This window comes from Octopus sinensis, linkage group LG7 (genome assembly GCF_006345805.1).
Source record: "Octopus sinensis linkage group LG7, ASM634580v1, whole genome shotgun sequence".
Classification (NCBI taxonomy): domain Eukaryota; kingdom Metazoa; phylum Mollusca; class Cephalopoda; order Octopoda; family Octopodidae; genus Octopus; species Octopus sinensis.
This window is the reverse complement of record NC_043003.1, coordinates 95,033,600-95,056,486: the sequence shown is the minus strand read 5'-3', so window position 1 is coordinate 95,056,486 and position 22,887 is coordinate 95,033,600. Positions and strand designations below refer to the sequence as shown.

Here is a 22,887-nt window from a genome sequence, read left to right as displayed (position 1 = left end):
GGTCTGCTATACTGTATCCCTTTCATGCTTTGTTAAAAGTGGCTCCCTACTTTGTAAAAAGAAACTTGCATCTATAGAAGACCCAAAGGTGAAGCCTCTATCTGGGTCACTGAAACTGCTAAAAATAGCAGCTAGATCATTCTTCACAGTTTAGCATTCAGATTACTCTGTCAAATATGAAGCATATTTATTCTCATTGTTTTAAATTAAATATGCATTATTGATGATGTTATTATTTCGATAATGTGATTAGTTTTAGAATGACATTGTAGGGCATGTGTAAGTGGCCAGATTTGGCTGGTTAGAACATAAACCAGGTAAGAATACTTGGGTCAGAGACAGCCTGTCTAAATGCTAAAAGGTTAAATCACATCTCTGCATCTCACTGATCAATTGTCTTTCCAAAAATAAGCTATAAGACACATTGGATAACCTAGAACAAGATACACTGTTTCAATAAAAGGTGGGGTGGTCATACTTGGAGCACCTCTAATCACAGGTCAGCACAGTTATTGTTGACTTGGGACATAACAATTTATATATAAACTATTACAGGCACAAATTAATATTTCAAAGGAACAACCAAAAATAAAAGAAAAAGAATTCTATATTCTTTCTGTATAAATACACACAAGCTTACATAACTTCATGACTTCCCTAACAAACAAATGTGTAATGTTTGTAACCCTGTCCTCCATCTAAGCAGAAAAACACACACATGCTGATAAACAAAACACACACACACACATATATGTATATATACATATACATGAAATCAGATCCCTTCAGAAAACAGCTGGAGGTTCTCTTAAGGGACTTGTAGCTGCACCACTGTGAATAAGATATTTAACATGTGTGTATGTGGTTTATATGTGTGTGTGTATATATATATATATGTGTGTGTGTGTGTGTGTATATATATATGTGTGTATACATATATATATATATGTGTGTGTGTGTGTGTGTGTATATATATATGTGTGTATATATATATATATATTATATATATGTGTATATATATATGTGTGTATATATATATGTGTGTATATATATATATAATATGTATATATATATATATATGTATATATATATATATATGTATATATATATATATATGTAATATATATATATATATATAATATATATATATATATATATATATGCATATACACATATATATAAATATGTATATATATATATGTATATATATATATATATATATATATGCATATACATATAAATATGTGGGGTGAGGGTAAGGGAGAGTGAGATGTATGTATATGCTGATACATGTGTTCTTTTCAACCTGGTTTGTTTTCTTAATACTACATACTTCTAAAATATGTTATGTATGAGAAATTAATAAACAATGTTCTTTTTTAGTTCTTTAAATACTTTGTTGTAGGTAAAAATGTTGTAATGTGCAAATTATTTCCAGAGAGAAAAATACAAAAAAACAAACAAACAACCCCTGAAACATGTCTGTGCTGCATTCTTGTGAAATAACATATCCCATAAAAAAACAAAGATAGTTTTTTTCTTTCATTTGTGTGTGTGTGTGTGTATACAATATAACCTCTCAAATACAAAGATAATTTTAATGTTTATATATTATGTAAGCGCCCAAAATACAATTTTGGTGTGTTTATACACAATGTTAAACCCCAAAATACAAAGATAATTTCGGTGTGTATCTCAGTAACAAAACCCTGAGTGAGCATTAAGAAAAATAGATATGATTGCACTGACTGTATGAAGTTTCATGTTGTTTTAAAGAGTCATGGTGCTTTGCAAACCATGCATCTGTTTGGAAGTTGTATTAAATTTCATTTGCGTATAATTTAATTTACTTTCTTAATATGGGTTGTATGACACCACATGAAGGCGACGAGCTGGCAGAAATGTTAGCACGCTGGACGAAATGCGTAGCTGTATTTCGTCAGCTGTTACGTTCTGAGTTCAAATTCCGCCGAGGTCGACTTTGCCTTTCATCCTTTCGGGGTCGATAAATTAAGTACCATACGCACTGGGGTCGATGTAATCGAGTTAATCCGTTTGTCTGTCCTTGTTTGTCCCCTCTGTGTGTAGCCCCTTGTGGGTAGAAAAGAAACACATATGTGTGTGTGTACTCATATGCAGAAATAGAAAGGACTAATAACAACTACTAGTTTAACAATAGTAATAACTAGTATAATATTGGTTTCAAATTTTGGTATAAGGCTAGCAAATTCAGGGAAGGGGCTAAGTCGATTACACTGCCTTAATGACTAGTATAACTACACAGTGAGACAAATACCAAAACTGGATTCCTAAGATCAATCATGGGCAAACTATGAGCTGTGGAACTTTCTGAACTGCATGTTAACAAAAAAATTATCTCGAATTTTTATAGTAGTGTGGCTCACCTAATGATGAGCGAAGTCTCACAAGGCTCATTTCTCAAAAAATGATATCCAAGTCTGGCTTAGATTCTATTTTGACATTTTGGTATGTAATATAGCATTAGTAGTAACTATTTGGACTCAACATGCTCAACATAGTAAAATATAATTTGGCAACCCTTATGACATAAGTATAACACAAGCAATAAAAAGCCTTAAAAGGATCAAAGGTCCTTCCCGAGCCATAGGCTTATAAGGCCAGTTTCCTGGATTCTGTGGTGTATACATATTTGCCACTGGACAGGACACCACTCAATCACAAGATTACTCATTTTTACCAGTTGAGTGGACAGGAGCAATGTGAAAAAAGTGTTTGGCTCAAAAACACAAAGCATTGCCAAATCCAGAAATTGAAACCATGATTTTATCAACAAGGGTGCAAACTGGTATAAAATAAAATAAACAGAAAAACAGTAGCTGTGCATGACCTTTATGTTGCATAAATATCAATATCTTAATTCAGTAAAAGAATACAAAACTTAGAAGGGAAAAGGAATGAAATTATATGGCAACCATACATTTCTTGAGAGCTTTTACTAGTTTTAACAAAAGTAATCTGGATTCAACCAGTTGTAACTTGTGAGTGAATTTACCTCTTCAAGAGCATTAGCTAATTATTTGATGAACTGTTAATACATAAATCTCTTTTCCTATTGGTCATCCATGCATGCACTTAACGCTATCCGAAGGATTAAGTATTGCATAGATTTTAGTTGTTTATTTCTGGTGGTTTGAAGTCCATCTTAGATCCAATATGTTTAGAAGTAGAGTTGTGGTCAAGAGTAATATCACAAAGTACTTCAATCCTCCTTTCAATAACTCCCTAATCCTTAGAATAAACAGAAGAGATACTAATCCCATCTTGGATATAACATTAGCCTATTTCTGCAGTGGAAAACATTGCTAGATCTAGATCTCATAACTACATTTTTACTCATGAGCTTATCTCTTTTACCAAGACAATCATTTTACTAATAACTTCCAGAATATATGTTAAATGGTAGAATTGATAAAGGTGGCGAGCTGGCAGAAACGTTAGCACACCAGGCGAAATGCTTAGCAGTATTTCATCTGCTGTTACGTTCTGAGTTCAAATTCTGCTGAGGTCGACTTTGTCTTTCATCCTTTCGGGGTCAATGAAATAAGTACCAGTTACACCCTGGGGTCGATGTAATTGACTTAATACTTTTGTCTGACCTTGTTTGTCCCCTCTATGTTCAGTCCCTTGAGGGCAATAAAGAAATAAGAATTGATAAGGCTATAAACTACTATCCCATAGGTTGAGAGTTCATATCTGCTTCAGGCATTTAATTACTTTTTTTCATGGCTTAGTCAGGAGAGGAAAAGCAAATACCCCATGTCTTTTAATCAGGACATTCAAAATTGGTGGTGGAAGTTATCCTCAGATCTCCTCTAAATCCTTGCAATAGACTGGCTTTGCTGAAGACATGAGTGGGCCAGACAGGGATGTTAACCCTTTAACATTCAGATTACAGTACTATTGGATGTAATGTTTATTTATTCATGTTATGAATTTATCATGCATTACGTCATAGGTTCTATCAGAGAGAAGGTGTGAAAGGCTGCATCTGCTGGGTGTGTAATGTAAGTGTACATGTTGGACATAGTTCTAGTGTATTGAGAGAGAAATTAGGCAGAAGAAGAATTAGATGCAGTGTGCAAGAGAGAAGACTGCACTAGTTTGGTTATGTGATGCGGATGTCGACAGTTCCATAAAGAAGTGCCAATCTCTGAAAATAGATGGAACATATAGAAGAGGAAGACATGGGATGAAGTACTGAGATACCTGATGCCTTGCTGTACTCAAGAAGACCCATACCCCACAGCAGAAGTTTTAAGGCTGCTCTCCTGGGCAAAGAAGATTGGTCTGCAAGAGTTCTGTGCTGGTGCCATGTAAAAGGCACTCATGCTGGCACCATGTAAGAGCGCTTGTATGGTGCCACATAAAAGCACCCAGCACACACTGCAAAGTGGTTGGCGCTAGTAAGGGCATCCAGCTGTAGACACTGAGCCAAATCAGTCTGGAGTCTGGTGCAGCTCTCTAGCATGCCAGCCTTGGTCAAACCATCCAACCCATGCCAGCATGGAAAATGGACACTAAATGATGATGATTAAGTGATACAGCTGTAGGCATGGTACATTGGGTAAGTGTCTTCTACTATAGCCCCAAGCTGACCAATGCCTTGTGAGTAGACAGAAACTGTGTGGATTTGGTAAGCAAAAACTTAAAGAAGCCTGTTGTTTAAATGTATATGTGATGATGATATGTGTGTCTTTGTGTTTGACCCCACAACCACTAAAAACTGAAGATAGTCTGTTTACATCCCTATAACTTAGTGGTTCAGCATGAGACCAATAGAATAAGTACCAGGCTTAAAAAAGCAAACAAGTATTGGAGTCAATTTATTTGACTAAAATCCTTTAAGGCAGGACCCTAGCATGGCCACAGTCCTAAAACAGAAACAAGTAACAAAAGAACAAAAGAATACTTAGTCAACACTAATATGAGATGGGGAAACCACCTACATTTTTATAAAATTGTAGACAAGACTTGAACCCTGTACCAATACTTTTCCAGGCTCTGACTGCATGTAAAAGAATGTAATTAGTTACATGTTCTTATGCATTGATAAGACAATAGTTGGTAAATTTCTATTTAATTTGAGTGCATGCTTTTCAATGAATAAACAAATAGAATTCATTCAAGCATGGTTGTTCCTACATCTTATAGTTTAATACGAATACAACAGCTACAGTAGATTTATTTATTGCAGGATAAGATTTGAAACAAAGAATTTATAGGCTTAGAAATTTGGTTTTGTTACAGCACATGAATAAGATTAGCTATTTTTATTTTATATTAATCCAAGAAATCTATTTCTACCTCTTGATACCATGTTATCTATATCTGTATTCTAGCAATACTAAACTGACTAAATTCTTCCCTATAAGTTAAGATGGGTCTCCAGTCACCAGGTTGGTATTGTCAGTATTACTTTTCCATCCAAGTTATCGTCATGCTAGGGTATAATTAACACCATCAAGATACCCATTCATTACCTTCAGAACTGGATCATAAACCTTACAAAACCAACATCTAATGTGTGTGTGTGTGTGTGTGTGTGTGTGTGTGTGTGTATATATATATATATATATACAGAGAGAGAGGTAGGTAGGAATGGTGCGTTTATCTGTATCTTTCCTGAAACAGCTGTCAAGTTGAGAAATTATGTATTACAATTCTGTATATTTTACACTCTATGTAAATATATTTCATTGCTATTATGTTTAAACTGTCATATGTCCAAATTTGGCCAAATGCATTGTTTTTTTTTTTTCAATATTTATTTTTGCGTGCAGTGAGCTGGCAGAATTGTTAGCATGCCGGGTGAAATGCTTAGCAGTATTTTGTCTGCCGTTATGTTCTGAGTTCAAATTCTGCCGAGGTCGACTTTGCTTTCATCCTTTTGGGGTCGATTAAATAAGTACCAGTTATGCACTGGGTTGATGTAATCGACTTAATCCCTTTGTTTTTGTGTGTCCCCTCTATGTTTAGCCCCCTGTGGGCAATAAAGAAATAAATATGTATTTTTGCTAAGGCTGTGAGTTGGCAGAAATGTTAAAACACCGGGTGGAATGCTTAGCAGTATTTCGTCTTTTTTACATTCTGAGTTCAAATTTCGCCGAGGTCGACTTTGCATCCCGCAGCAAATAACTGTTTAAAAAAAACATGTACACTATGTATGTGACATTGATAATGTTTACATTACTAGCACTGCTTTTAATTTATAATTTTATATACATATACATAAACACACACATGTAAATGCATTATATATATGTGTATATATATATATGTGTATGTATGTATGTATGTATGTATGTATGTATATATATATATATGTGTGTGTATATACATACATATATATATACACACACATACACACATATATATATATATATATACATATTCACACATATCCATCCAGTTATCTTCACCCACTGTTCCTAGGAGGGTTATGGGGGTAGAGTCCTCGGGCAACTTTCCTATAAGGTTATATCAGAAGCAATCATACACACACACACACAGTCGCTCAAATGTACATGCATACATATAAATATATATGCACACACACACACACACATATATAAAAACATACGCACTATTTTCACTGTCCCCTTTCTTCACTATTACATGCTTCTCCCTTCTCACTACTCCCAATATATTTGTTACCATCAGAAAACATCACTCACCAACGAAGGGTAGACACTACCTGAAACATTAGACTTCTCTCTTCCTCATGGGAAACTAATTTATTTCATTTTTGAGCTGTTTACATTAACTGCTGACACCGACCACCAATAGGTTCCTTAGATCCTACTGTTTACTAATAGTTACTCTTTTATTAAGTAGAAGTAAACTAGCTTGAAGAAGCTAAACTCACAGAAGACATAGTAATTAGTCAAACATAGTAACTAATTTTTCATCTTCACTGCTCTGAGTTTTGATGGAATAAAACCATAGAACATAGAATATCTGCCATAAGAGAATAAATGACAAGACTTTAGAATAGGGAATTTGTGTCAAGGAACTAGAGGTGAACTTGGCAGTTTGGTATCAAAAATGTTAACCCTTTTGATATCAAATCACCAAAGATTTCACCTAGTTATTTGATACAAATTACCATATAGGTGTAGGAGTGGCTGTGTGGTAAGTAGCTTGCTTACGAAACACATGGTTCCAGGTTCAGTCCCACTGCGTGGTACCTTGTGCAAGTGTCTTCTACTATAGCCTCGGGCTGACCAAAGCCTTGTGAGTGGATTTGGCAGATGGAAACTGAAAGAAGCCCATCATATATATGTGTATATATATATATATGTATGTGTGTCTGTCCCCCCCCCCCAACATCGCTTGACAACCGATGCTGGTGTGTTTACGTCCCCGTAACTTAGCGGTTCAGCAAAAGAGACTGATAGAATAAGTACTAGGCTTAGAAAGAATAAGTCCTGAGTTGATTTGTTTGACTGAAGGTGGTGCTCCAGCATGGCCACAGTCACAAGACTGAAACAAGTAAAAGAGCAAATCTCAATTACAACTTTCCATCACGTCACTTTAATTTATGTTCCAAACATGAGCTTAATAATGACAAAGATATTCTTTTCGAAATTAACTGAAACAAAGGCAGAATATTTCAACACAAATATAGTAATGAATTGGTTAGTAGTTTTCCCTATTCTGTAAGATAAACGAATCTGTGGAAGCATAGTAGATTTCATAATTTGGAGAGAATTTCAAGGGGCTGAAATCAAACACTAAATAGCTACTCTATTTCTCTACTGCCCAGACTATCAGATGTCCTTATACATTGCCGGTTACAACTTTTTGCCATTTTTTCTTTGATTGCACCTTCTCTTTCATTTAGACCAAACGTATTGATCAAGTCATCTTTCCTTCTTTCCAATTATTCATTGTCTCGGAGGCCTTCTGTCAGGTTTTTCCAGTCAGTAGGACATTATTTCATAATTATGCAAATCAAAGACTATAAAGAATGGTAATGGAGAAACAGCTATAAATAAATAAATAGGCGCAAGAGTGGCTGTGTGGTAAGTAGCTTGCTAACCAACCACATGGTTCCGGGTTCAGTCCCACTGCGTGGCATCTTGGGCAAGTGTCTTCTGCTATAGCCCTGGGCCGACCAATGCCTTGTGAGTGGATTTGGTAGACGGAAACTGAAAGAAGCCCGTCGTATATATGTATATATATATATATATATATATATATATGCGTGCGTGTGTGTTTGTGTGTCTGTGTTTGTCCCCCTAGCATTGCTTGACAACTGATGCGGGTGTGTTTACGTCCCCGTCACTTAGTGGTTCGGCAAAAGAGACTGATAGAATAAGTAATGGGCTTACAAAAAATAAGTCCTGGGGTCGAGTTGCTCGACTAAAGGCGGTGCTCCAGCATGGCCGCAGTCAAATGACTGAAACAAGTAAAAGACAGAGAGAGAGAGAGAATCTAAGCTTTTAAATAAGTGCAGTTGGCTAGTGCATGGTTCATAGTGAGCTAACATACGGAGCTGAAGAAGTGGTAGGTTCTGTGGGGGTGAAAATCAATGTGGAGTGAAAGTCTGAACTTTTGATAATCCAAGTAACTAAATCCACATACATCTGAGTAATAGTTGTCAGGTGTTGGGAAAGGGCAGGACAGGACTGCAAAGGGATATACTCAGACAACTAGAAAAGGAAGAAAAAATTATGTTGTAACAAGCACTTTCTCTAAATTTCTGAGTTTGTTCAAATCAATCCAATATGTGGAAAATTGTTATGAGAGAGGATAAGAAAACACTAGTTGTTGCTGAACTAAAAGGTTAAACATTTAGATGAGAGAAAAAAGCCAATTGCATTAATTCATTGCGCGTGTGCTGATATTTATCTTGTTATGGAGGCGCAATGGCCCAGTGGTTAGGGCAGCGGACTCGCGGTCATAGGATCACGGTTTTGATTCCCAGACCGGGTGTTGTGAGTGTTTATTGAGCGAAAACACCTAAAAGTTCCACGAGGCTCCGGCAGGGGATGGTGGTGATCTCTGCTGTACTCTTTCACCACAACTTTCTCTCACTCTTACTTCCTGTTTCTGTTGTACCTGTATTTCAAAGGGCCGGCCTTGTCACTTTTAGTGGTCAGTCCTTTAAATTTTGTATGTAAAAAATATTTTAATCTTCGGATTTTTTTAATATGCTAGGCCACAGGTTTTAATTGATTAATATCAATTTCTACCCTTATTCAATTATATATATATATATAATATATATATATATAATTATATATATATATATGACATATATATATATATATATATATTATATATATATATATATATATATGACATATATATATATATATATATATATGACATATATATATATATATATATATGACAGGCTTCTTTCAGCTTCTGTCTACCAAATCCACTCACAATGCTTTGGTCGGCCTATGTACATATAGAAAACACATGTCCAAGATGCCACACAGTGAAAATGAACCAAGGACCATGAGGCTGGGAACCAAACTTCTTACCGCACAGCCATGCCTGCACCTAGATAAAATATTTTAGGAAGATGAGGTACACAGTCACTAAATGTTAAAATAAACCTTATCACCATATTTATAGCCAAATGTTTTTATGCTTCATATTTTCTCTGGTACATACTAAACAACTGCTTTTTTTTTCTATTCAAATTCCTTTTTTTCCTCCCAGTCGTAAAGAAATATACTTACATAAAGATACTACCAAAATCTACACTGCTGAATATATTTTTATCTCCATTTCATAACTAAATATTTTTTCAGATTCATACTACAAAAAAACCCAAAAAAAACCCCCAAAACAAAACAAAAAAAAACTCATTACAGCTTGATGAAAAAAATAAATGTCTGTCACTTCTCTTTCAACAATTTCGTCAATATAGCATGTGTGTGTGTTGTGTGTGTGTGTGTGTATGTGTGTACATATGCATACACATCATCTGCCTTGAATCTAATTTTGTCCATTTTTTTTTCTGTAAAACTCTTCTCTGATCTAACTTTATTTTTCTGTTGCAAGTTAGTGTTTAATATAATGTGAGCATGCTGATGTTTGCAGAGGAAATAATGTGAGAAAATAAAAAAGTTTGCCAAGTTAATAATTTTTCGAACCATGGAAAAACCAGTATAACAGTAAAGGTATCATTTTTTTCTTTCTTTTACAACTAATTTTTGCAAGACTAGTTTTTATTATAAAACTGAATTTAGTCTAATCAATATTCTTCAGAAAAACTTGAAGATGGTTGAATTGATAATGGTATCAAAATGTTTACATCTTGTTACAAGTATAATACTGAGTCTGTGGTCAATATGCTCTACTCTTGCTGGTCTTCGTCTCCAAGAGAAGACATAGCTTAATAAGAACAAATGGCAGAAGAGAAGATTTGATTTACATTTCTGAGATGAAGACCCCCAGTAGATCAGGATATATAGATAGATAGATAGAGAGAGAGAGAGAGAGAGAGAGAGAGAGAGAAAGGGATACACTTCAGTGTATTTTCTCCTACTGCACCACTTATCTTTCTTTTATTTTATTTGCTTCAGTCAGTGGATTGCAGTTACACCTACTTCTCACATGTCTAATTTTCTTTTTTAACTATGTCCCCTTTCTTTTGTTATGTCTAGAGAGAGTCAATTCCAGCGGGAAATAACATCACTAGGTGAGACAAGCTGACACTGAATAAGCGTCGCTGACTGACAGGAGACGGTCGTTTAGAGAATGCGCAGGCTAAGACTACACGCCTTCACTAGTCAGTTAAGGTGAGACAGTGTCGCATGACAACTTGCTGGGGCTGCCTGCTGGAGCCTAGCGGCAGGTATTTAAAGAAAAAATTTGACAAGTCAGTTAGTCACAGGCTGACGATACATCGAAGAGGCCAGGGAAAAGAAGAAAGAAGACAGGCACCCAACACCAGAGCTGAAGACACCTCCGAAAGGAGGAGGGCCCCGCCACGTCAAAATGGTAGAGGAGTAGGGGCCGAAACCGAACATGGTTCCTCCTGATGATGTCTTGAGCTAACTGGATCCTATAAAGGAGCTGTTGTGGTAGCAGACCACGAAACAGTCCCATTTCTTTATTATGAATCAATTGGTTAAATATCTATCCAACTACCTAATCAATCATTTGTTTAACTTGTTGGTTAAACATTCAATTGTTCTCTTATTGATCGTCAGAGTTCTGATGTTGTCATTCATGACCTTTCCAGTGAATTCTATCCCAGTTCATGACTGAGGCTGTAAAAACATCTCTTCAATGTTCCACTCATCCCTGACTCTTACTATGATTCAATGCCCCCATCAATTTTTAATGTGAATACACGGCCCAGTAGTCAGAGCATTGGGCTCACAATCATGAGATAGTGAATTTGATTCCAGGAACAGGCTGTGTGTTGTGTTCTTGAGAAAGACACTTTATTTCACGTTGCTCCAGTTCACTCAGCTGTAGAAATGAGTTGCGACATCACAGGTGCCAAGCTGTGTCAGCCTTTGCCTTTCCCTTGAATAAAATCAGTGGCATGGAGAGGGGAGACTGGTATGGAAGCGTGATTGCTGGTCTTCCATCAACAACCTTCCTGGACTTGTGCCTTGAAGGGTAACTTTTTAGGTGCAATCCAAAGGTCATTCATGAACAAAGGGAGCCTTTACCATTTTACCTTTACATGTAATATCAGGCCAGGGTAATTTAGTTCCAGATAATGGTTGACAAGAATGACTACTTACCACAGCACCACCCTATTATAAGTGAATATTTCATGCATCACTGCTTAATCTTAGTAAGTGATCCCAACCTGTGTGCATTTGCCTTAACCCTCTGTCAAATGTAATGCTTATTTATTTACATTGTTAGGAATTAATCATGAATTATCTCATAGCTTGGAGATTTCAAGTATATGATTCTTTTACCTGTTTCAGTCATTTGATTGCCATGCTGGAGCACTGCTTTAAATGGTTTTAGTGAAAGAAATTGACCCCATAGCTTATTCTTTGTAAGTCTAGTACTCATTCTATCAGTCTCTTTTATCAAACCACTAAGTTATGGCGGCACAAACACACTAACATTGGTTGACAACACAGATACAAAGACACACAAACATACATATATTCAGTTTCTGTCTACCAAATCCACTCACAAAGCTTTGGTTGGTCTGAGGTTACAATAGAAGACACTTGCCCAAGGTGTCATGCAGTGGTACTGAATCCAGAACCAAACAGACATGGCTGTGTGGCAAGATGCCACACAGCCACGTCTGTGCCTATATTTACTATATGAATAATAATGTAGGGTAGGTGTGAGAAGCCAGGTCTGGTCATTTTGGACAAAAAAAAATGAGATAGAATATTTGGGTTGGATATGGCTGGTCTGAATACAAGAGGGTTAAGTCAAACTTGAGTGTGTATTCCCTGTGCTTCATATATAGTTACCAGTTACCAGTTGAAAATTACCTTTACACTTCAATGAGCTGAGATCCCCTTTGGTCATGACTGACCATGGGATTGCACCTAGAAACTTACCCTCCCAGGCACAAGTCCAGGCAAGGTTGTTTACAGAAGACCAGCAGTCGCCCATGCATACCAGCTAGCATCTCCATGCCACCAGTGTTATCCAAGGGAAAGGCAAAGGCTGATTTGAACTCACAACCTCACGATCGTAAGCTCGATGCTCTAACCCCTGAGCCATGCACCTTCACTTCAATATAGATGCATTTTCTATATGCCATCACAACCATATATTGCTTCTTCTGCTCATATACAAGTTTTCATATGTCTGTTTATACACATGGGTAGATTATGAGATTAACAGATGACACTGATAGCAAGGATCAGAAATGCTTAAGCATGCACATATGCATATATATGTGCATACATCAAGTCAGGACATTATCTAACCCTGCAGGTGCAGTGGCCACCTATATTATATGTATGGAAATACCAACAAATTTTGAGACTGTCTATTAAATTATACTTTATAAGCACACAGACACTTCAGTAAAGAAACACCTTAATAAGTACCAAACTTAGAATCTGAAAGTCACCATCAAGGTAACCCAATGCAATATGGGTAATCCCAGAATTATGGAAGCCCTACTTATAAACAAACTGGGACCAGCCATGAACAACAAAAAAGAACTACACAAAGCATACTGTTCACTATAGTAACACCAGTCTGTGCATGTCACCTCCCTCCTTCCTCCTCTGCACCCCCACCACATCTGAGCAATGACCTTTTCCAATCACTGCTATTTCCATATGTCCTGAAAAAGGGGTTTTCACTCTGGAATACAGACATACAAGGTAAAACTGCATCATCATATGTCCGTTGTCCATGCAGGTATGAATTGGATGGTTTGACCAGGGCTGGCAAACTGGAAGGCTGCACCAAGCTCCAGTCTGTTTTGGTATGGTTTCTATGGCTGGATTGCCCTTCCTAACGCCAACCACTCCAAGAGTGTAATGGGTTCTTTTATGTGCCATTTGCATGACACCAGTATCTGCGATGACCGCAGTCTTACTTGGTTTGATGGGTCTTCTTCTCAAGCACGGCATCATGCCAAATGGACTCAGTCGTTGCCTCATTTATTTATTCTCATTTTGAAGCCTGTTGTTATTGTTGATGTTGCTTTTATTACTACTGACACAGTTGTGATACTGGGTAAAAAGTAATTTATCTTAATCCTTTAGCATTTAAACTGGCCACATCCGGCCCAAATATACCTCCTGTTTTATGTTTGAAGCGGCCAGATCTAGTCTCTCACACTTACCCTACAATGTCATTCTAAATATAGACAATAACATCATAAAAATCCCAAATCTATGAGATAACACATGATTTGTTCAAAATAGTACGAATTAATAAGCTTTACATTCGTCAGAGTAATTTGAATGTTAAAAGGTTATTATTAAATTAAGACATCTTTTAAAAGTTAACATTTAGACACAGACATGACTGTGTGATGAGAAGACTACTTCCCAACCACATAGGTTAGGGTTCAGTCCCACTGCACTGCACCTTGGGCAAGTGTCTTCTACTATGGCCTTGGGCTGACCAGAGCCTTCTTCTGAGTGGATTTGGTAGATGGAAACAGAAAGAAGCCTGTTGTACGTGTGTGCATCTTTGTGTTTGCTCTCCATCACTGCTTGACAACTAATGTTGGTATGTTTATATCCTCAATCTCCATAACTTAGCAGTTCAACAAAAGAGACTGACAGAGTAAGTATCAGGACTTAAAGAAACAAAAAAAAGGGCTGGGGTTGACACATCCAACTAAAATTCTTCAAAGCAGTGACCCAGCGTAGCTGCAGTCTAATAACTGAAACAGGGTAAAAGATTTAAACAAAAGACAAAGGCTAAAAAATTACTGGTACAAATGCATCTTTTACTCCTCTCCACTGCACTCTTTGTCCTCAGTTCTCATATTTCCTGCTAACCCCCAGTGGATGATACCATACATTTTTGAGGAGAACTATTGTAAGCTGTGTGAGAACAACAGAATTAGTTTATATTTCTCCAGTCAAGGCCTTCTATGGATCAGATGAGAGAGAGAGAGTAAATGAGATCCATTTTAGTATGTTCTGTATTGGATTATCTTGAAGATCCACCATCAACAATCAGAAATATTAGCTGTTTTACATTATATTTACAATTGACGGATATTGTAAATAATTCCTCATCTCTTAAATATAGAACTGTATTAGATTTTTTGATGATGATCTTACAGGCATATGGATACAGATTTAAATAATATTTCATTACCCTATTTTCTGGCATACAAATCATAGTATATAGTGTAAACATGTGGTGCAAACATTTAAACATCTTCGCTCTCTTTCCAAATCCTGCTGTATTCCACATAGAATTTTTGATCCTCCAAAACTGTCTTGCTGTACAAGTCGACCTACCTTTCTTTGGCTGCAAATTTTGATCTGAAAAAGTCGACTTGTTTACCAGAAAATATGATTGATATTATATCATTTCTTTCACATTTTTTAAAGAATTTCTCTGTTCAGCAAAAATTTTTGACAATACAGAATTAAAAAAAAATATACATATTAATTCCTAATAAATTCAATGAAAGAATTTCCAAAAGAAAAAAAAGAAAAAAAGCTTTAACAAATATATGATTAAAATAATAACTGAAATCTAAGATCTACAGAAATGAGTGGTCTTAGATCTATCTACTGTCTTACCAAGGACATGAGCAAAGAAATAGAGGATGCTGGTGATAAGGGCTGTCTTGATCACATCTCGATCAATAGCATGAAGTGTACTCCAGAAAAGCCAGGATAAACCTATAAAATAAATAAATAAAAGGGATATACAGCAGGAAATTTTCCCAAAAAATTAACAAGGAAAAATTATTAAAGTAATCACAATGAATTACCAAACTTTATACAATATCAGTTTACTCCAGAACAGAATTACCTTAATAATGATGCATTTTTCTATAGGCTCAAGACCTGAAATTTTGAGGGAGTGGGGTCCAGTTGATTACAATAACCCCTATCACTGCTCAACTGGTCCTTATTTTACTGATCTTGAAAAAATGAAAGGTAAAGATGACCTCAGTGGAATATTGATAATAAGTATTTCTACTCCAAGCACAAATTAACTTCGGAGATAATTTGTAAGGCAAGATCTTATTGTATAGGCAGTAATTCTTGTTTATTGTGTTCTAATTAATTTAAGGAAATATTATTTAATAATAATTATATATTGGTTAATTCCCTTGATGAGCGTAAAATTAAATGCAAACATAAATTACATTACTTATATAATAAGTTTAGCTAATTTTTCCGTAAATATAAAACCCTATTTTATGTTACTAATTTATTGTAGATATAATTTATTGTAGTATTAGTGTATAAATTAGCATGATATTATATGTTATATTACATTATTTGAATACATTTAAACTTGGATGTTTCTTAATAAATAAATGAATATATAATTTAATGAATATCTATTTCTTTACTACCCACAAGGGGCTAAACACAGAGACAAACAAGGACAGACAAAGGGATTAAGTCGATTATATCGACTCTAGTGCGTAACTGGTACTTATTTAATCGGCCCCGAAAAGATGAAAGGCAAAGTCGACCTCGGCAGAATTTGAACTCAGAACGTAATGGCAGACGAAATACCGCTAAGCATTTCGTCCAGCATGCTAACGATTCTGCCAGCTCGCTGCCTTAATTCAATGAATATCTATTAATTGTAGTGATACAAATTAATTTAACTATATTATCTATATTTTATGTATTTTAGTATTAATTATTTGGACTTTAAATCTTCAAGCAATTAGTAATTTATAGTTTTGTTTTTGTTCTCATAATTCTCTGATTCTAGAAGCTTAAATATCTTTCATCATTTTCATTAATATAATACATAATTCTATACATTTATTCTATTTTTTTTTTATTTATGCAACGTCTTCACACGTTTAATTTTTTATAAAAATGTTTTTACGTGTAAAATTCAGTTAAAAAATTTTCTTAGATAAGATAAGTAATGCATTTCTTTTATCACAATATTATTGAATTTTGAATTGAATTTTGTTTGATTATTCTTGCAAAAATATTGATTTCTATATTGTTATATATTGATAATTATAAGTTACGATACGTAAATTTATTTACTTATTATTATTATTATCTTTTGAATTAACATATTACATATAGCTTCATTTAATGTATATTATGTTTTATATATATATATATATATATAATATATATATATATATATCATCGTGACCAACCAGGCTATCAGATGTTGCTACACATCGCTGGTCACAATGTGCTTCGCAATGTTTTTAGCCCTCAAATGATGCCACCCCGCTGGCTAAGCAAGCAGGCCAACAGAAGAAAGAGTGGGAGAAAGTTGTGGTAAAAAAGTACAGCAGGGATCGCCACCACCCCCTGCCGGAGCCTCGTGGGGCTTTAGGTATTTTTGCTCAATAAACACTCACAACACCTGGTCTGGGAATCGAGACCGCGATCCTACGACGGCGAGTCCGCTGCCCTAATCACTGGGCCATTGCACCTCCACATATATATATATATATATGTATATATATATGTGTTTTAATTAAATCTCAGAGCGAGATGTAAACAGTAACCGCTTGACAATGTAAAGTATAAAAGCCATCTCAATATGGCTACCACAAAGTGGGGGTGTTACTGTAGCTTTTTAGCCCCAGGAGATCAATGTCTCCAGCTGGCTTTAGACACACTTTCTGTGCCCTTCAGGTATTTGCAAAGGGAGGCCATCCCTTTCTCATAAGCCTGAGTGATACGCACCGGACAAGTTTTGAGATTGTCTCTTATCAACGGGCGCTAACCACCAGGTCACGATGAAAGACAAGGCCTGCTTTGCAAATATATAAGAGTTTTTCTAGTGACGTCTGCCACTGATTTCGAAAAACTGACTGTAAGCATTAGTTAGTTAGTTAGTTAATTAGTTAGTTAGTTAGTTAATTTGGCTCAAAAGCAAATAGCAAGGCCATGTAGGGGGACATGGAGTTAAGTACAGGGTGGTGTTCATGTAAAGAGTTCAGGCCACTTGAGGTCCAGGGAGGCTTTGAACAAAGCGGTCGTCGGCATCTTCACCATCTCGTCTGGCAGCTTGTTCCACGGATCCGCAACCCGGACGGAGAAAGCTCCTCTCCTTCGATTGAGATGAAATCGTCGCAGGTAGAGCTTTTCGGAATGACCCCGCAGCCGACGCTCGGAGCAGGAGTGAAGAACAGCTCTTTCGAGAGGTTACACTTCCCGCTTATGATGTTGTGGGCGAGAATGAGATCACACCACGGCGGCGGCGTTTTTCAAGAGAATAAAGGTCGAGCGTCCTCAGCCTTTCTTCGTAGGACAATTTTTGAGACCATGAACCATGCGGGTAGCCAGCCTCTGGACTCTTTCGAGATGCTGTATGTCTTTGAGGAGATAAGGAGAAGAGGCTTGAATCCCATACTCCAATATGGGTCTCACCAGCGTGACATAGAGTGGTAGGAATATGGCTGCTGTGAGCATTCCGAATGACCGTCGAATTAAATCTCAGAGCGAGATGTAAACAGTAACCACTTGACAATGTAAAGTATAAAAGCCATCTCAATGATGGCTTTTATACTTTACATTATGTTTTAATTACTTGTATTTTAATTTTCCAGTAATGATATACTGGTTTAAATGCTAAAGGGTTAAATATGATAAACAAGGCTAGATGTTTAGCAAATGTGAAAGTAGTAAACCTGTACCATCAGTATGAGTCAACCTCTAGAATAATACTGATTTTACAGTGGAATGGAAAAAATTTCTCTTAGGGTTACCATTGCACTATGTTAAAACATGACAATTTAAGAAAACCCTTTTTATCATAGTCTACTTGACAAGATGTGACCTTGGTTGAGCAATGATTGAGTATCTGAAATCATTTACTTAAAATTTTTTAGCCTCTAAATGAATAAGAAATAGTAATAACAATAATGGTGGTTTCAAATTTTGGCACAAGGCCAGCAAGTTTGGGGAATTGGCTAAGTTGATTAAAATTGTCCCAGTGTTCAACTGGTACTTATCAACCCCAAAAGGATGAAATGCAAAGATGACTGGTGGAATTTGCTCTCAGAATGAAAAGATGGATGAAATACTGCTAAACATTATGCGCAGCATACTGACGATTCTGCCAGTTCACCACCTTAATAATACTGGTTTCAAATTTTGGTACAAGGGCAGTAGTGTTAGGGGAGGGGGAAAGTCAATTGCATCAACCCCAGTGTTTAACTGGTATTTTTTTTATCGTCCCCAAAAGGATGAAAAGCAAAGTTGACCTCAATGGAATCTGAACTTAGAACATGAAGACAGACAAAATGCCACTAAGCAATTTTCCCACTGAGCTAACAATTCTGTCAGCTTGCTGCCTTTAATAATAATAATTCTTTCTACTATAAGCACAAGACCTGAAATTTGGGGGAGGGAGCTCATCAACCTCAGCAGAATATTAATATTTATTTCTTTACTACCCACAAGGGGCTAAACACAGAGGGGACAAACAAAGGGATTAAGTCGATTATATCGACCCCAGTGCATAACTGGTACTTAATTTATCGACCCCGAGAGGATGAAAGGCAAAGTCGACCTTGGCGGAATTTGAACTCGGAACGTAATGACAGACGAAATACGGCTACACATTTTGCCCGGCAATCCTTTCTACTAAAAACACAAGGCCAGAAATTTCAAGGGAGGAGACTAGTCGATTACAATGACCCCACTGTTCAACTGGTAATTAATTTATTGACCCCGAAAGGATGAAAAATGAAGTTGACCTTGACTCAGAACATACAGGAGGAAGAAATGTCACTAAGCACTTTGCCCGGTGTGCTAACAATTCTGCCAGCTCCTACAGAAAGTTAATCTCCTAGGGACAGCAAGGATTATCATGAGGGTCCTAAGCATTTGAAAGACAACTGAAAACTCGTGGATACTTAAGGTTATAGGTAGTAACCTGCTACCCACATAAATCCTATCAGGAATAAGACTGAACTTGAGCCAGACCATAATAATATTAATAATAAACAGAGGCGCAAGAGTGGCTGTGTGGTAAGTAGCTTGCTTACCAACTACATGGTTCTGGGTTGTCCCACTGCGTGGCACCTTGGGCAAGTGTCTTCTACTATAGCCTCGGGCTGACCAAAGCCTTGTGAGTGGATTTGGTAGATGGAAACTGAAAGAAGCCTGTTGTATATGTATATATATATATATATATATATATATATATGTGTGTGTTTGTCCTCCCAACATCGCTTGACTACCGATACTGTTGTGTTTACGTCTCCATCACTTAGCGGTTCGGCAAAAGAAACCGCTAGAATAAGTACTAGGCTTACAAAGAATAAGTCCCGGGGTCGATTTGCTTGACTAAAGGCGGTGCTCCAGCGTGGCCGCAGTCAAAATGACTGAAACAAGTAAGTAAAAGAGTAAAGAGTGCTTACTTAGTAAAGCTGCGCCATAAAACCTCACAGGGAGAGTGAGACATTGTCCTTCAACTGCTTCGAAAGCTGTTTCATACAAGTGTTGAGGGAATACCAAAGCCTGGAAAAATAAAAAGTCAAAATCATTAAGTCTCAATCAAATAAACAATTTCAATAATAGGAATGAGGATTTATGATATTCATTCCAAAATTCACAAATTTTTTTGTTGGGAGGGAACAGTCGAGTAATATTGGCCACAGTATTTGACTGTCATTTATACTATCAAGCCTGGAAGGACAATGAGTGATGTCAGCCTTGGAAGGATTTGAACTAAGGACACAGAGATATATCTGAATAGCACAAATTTGTGCATTGCATTACTGGTTCTAGCATTCGAATAATAATAATAACAACAACAACAAAGGCTTTAAAAAAAAACAATACAGTTATACAATGCACTGGAGGTGCAATGGCCCAGTGGTTAGGGTAGCGGACTCGCGGTCAGAGGATCGCGGTTTCGATTCCCAGACTAGGCGTTGTGTGTATGCGTATTGAGCAAAAACACCTAAAGCTCCACGAGTGTCCGGCAGGGGGTGGTGGCGACCCCTGTTGTACTCTTTCGCCCCAACTTTCTCTCACTCGTTCTTCCTGTTTCTTGAGTAAGGCTGCGATGGACTGGTATCCCGTCCAGCTGGAGGGAACACATACGCCACAGAAATCGGGAAACCGGGCCCATGAGCCTGGCTAGGCTTGAAAAGGGCATATAAATAAATAAAAAATACAATGCACTATGATTTAATGCTTGTAAAATTAAGATATTTGTAATTGAAATTAAGATATACACTGCAGGCATTGAGTTGGCAGAATCATTAGCATGACTGACAAAATGCTTAGTGGCATTTCACCTGTCTTTACATTCTGAGTTCAAATTATGCCAAGGCCAATTTTGCCTTTCATCTTTTGAGGGTCAATAAAGTAAGTACCAGTTGAACACTGGGGTTAATGTAATTAACTTATCCCCTCCCCTGAAATTGCTAACTTTGCACTAAAATTTGAAATCAATATTACATTCACTGCAATAATAATTACTTCTAGAGTTTAGGCTAGTGATTCCCAACGTGGTCTCTGGGGACCACCAGTGGTCCCCAGAGAATTCGTAGCCATAAAAGATCTACACAATATTGTTCAATAATAAAGACACTGTTAGTTAATAATAATTCATATGAAGACAGAATAATAATAAGAAAACAAAATTCAATAATTATTCCATAAGAATCAATAATGTATAATATATAATCAATAATATATTACAATTAAGAATTACATAATTTAAATTTTACAATCACAATAGTTACATAATAAATTTGATATTTTTAATAGATCACTACACAATATAGTTTAATAATAAATTTGATACTTTTAATTTATAGAAATAAAGTATTTATTATTTTTATTTTTTTTTAAGATCAGTTGTAATAACATCTGAACCAACTTCTAAAAAGGCAAAAACTGAAGAACTACAAAGAAGATTTTATCATGTTTAGTTTTGTATCTGTAGACTCAAAACCTATGTGTCTTGAATGTGATGCCATCATGACAAATCATTCCATTCCATGGAGCAGCACCAGAAATTAAGGCATCCATCATCTGTTGGTAAAGCTAGGGAATATTTTGAGAATAAAAAGAAAATAGAGCTAATCAAACTACCTGACTTTGTAAAGAAGATAAATACTGAAAAAGCAAAAACACTCAAAACCAAGTTATTTGGTTTCTGAATTTATTGCCAAGGTTGCAGCACCTCAGATTTATGGTGAGAAACTTGTCAGGCCTGCTATGATAGCTTGTGGAAATGAGGTTCTGGGAAAAGATGCTGCATCTACTCTGAGTACAATTCCACTTTCAAATATCACAATTACAAGAAGACAGGATGAAATGTCTAATTTTGCTGAGAAGATTATGGAAATTCGCCAAAAGACAAATTTTTCTATCCAAGTTCATGATAGCACAATTCATAACCAAGCTATCCTTCTGGTCTATGTCAGATTCATCCATGAAGATGATATAAGGGAAGAAATGTTATTCATTAAAAGTTTGTCAGAAACTACTAATGGAGAAGATATATTCAATGAAGTAATGCAGTATTTTAATGATAAAAATATTCCATTGACTAATTTGATCAACATTGCATCAGATGGAGCTGCAGCCATCACTGGAAAAGTGAGAAGCTTTGTTTCTAGAATGAAATCAGTTGCTTCTCACATTTTTTTATATATACTGCGTTATCCACAGACAGCATTTGGTTACTAAGAATATTGGAGGACACACAGAAGAAGCACTCAACACTGCTATATATGCAATTAACTTTGTCAATAGTGAATAATAAATTTTTTATGCAATTCTGTGAATATGAAGATTTTAAAACCCTATTGCTTCACACAGAAGTTAGATGGTTGTCAAAAGGCTTGAGCCTTGAAAGACTAATGAATTTGTGGGAACTATTAATCAACTTTTTCATGTTCAAGAGTCAGATGACTCATTACAACTCCAAGAAGCAAGCTGATACAGGTAAGAAAATTTTGGAAAGACTTTATGAGTTTAAATCAAAAATATTCTACTTGAGTGATATTTTTTAAACATTGAATCTGCTTAACTTAGAGCTGCAAGGTAGAAAATCAGAATTGGTCACCTATTCTCAGAAGTTAAAAGGGTATATGGGAAAATTAATATTTTAGAAAAAAAACAGTTTGAAAAAAGATATTTGGCATCATTTCAAAATTTTAATACCAATGTCCCTACATCGGAATGCATTGCTGCATGCATTACCCATCTTGAAAGTCTTCATGTAGACTTTGAGAGAAGATACAATAATTTATTAAAGATGGAT

General features: G+C 36.1%; 1 protein-coding gene across 10 annotated transcripts in view; it reads right to left on the bottom strand.

Moving 5' to 3' along the window:
• LOC115213777 (tumor protein p53-inducible protein 11) overlaps positions 1-22,887 on the bottom strand; it is a 547,834-nt gene that overhangs the window by 56,433 nt on the left and 468,514 nt on the right. For all 10 annotated transcript variants that reach the window (XM_036504948.1, XM_036504954.1, XM_036504947.1 and 7 more), the window contains exons 4-5: positions 20,024-20,123; positions 15,231-15,332 (exon numbers count right to left, since the gene is read on the bottom strand). In XM_036504948.1, the coding sequence (XP_036360841.1) occupies positions 15,231-15,332; positions 20,024-20,123 (202 nt within the window). The remainder of the gene's footprint in view (positions 1-15,230; positions 15,333-20,023; positions 20,124-22,887) is intronic.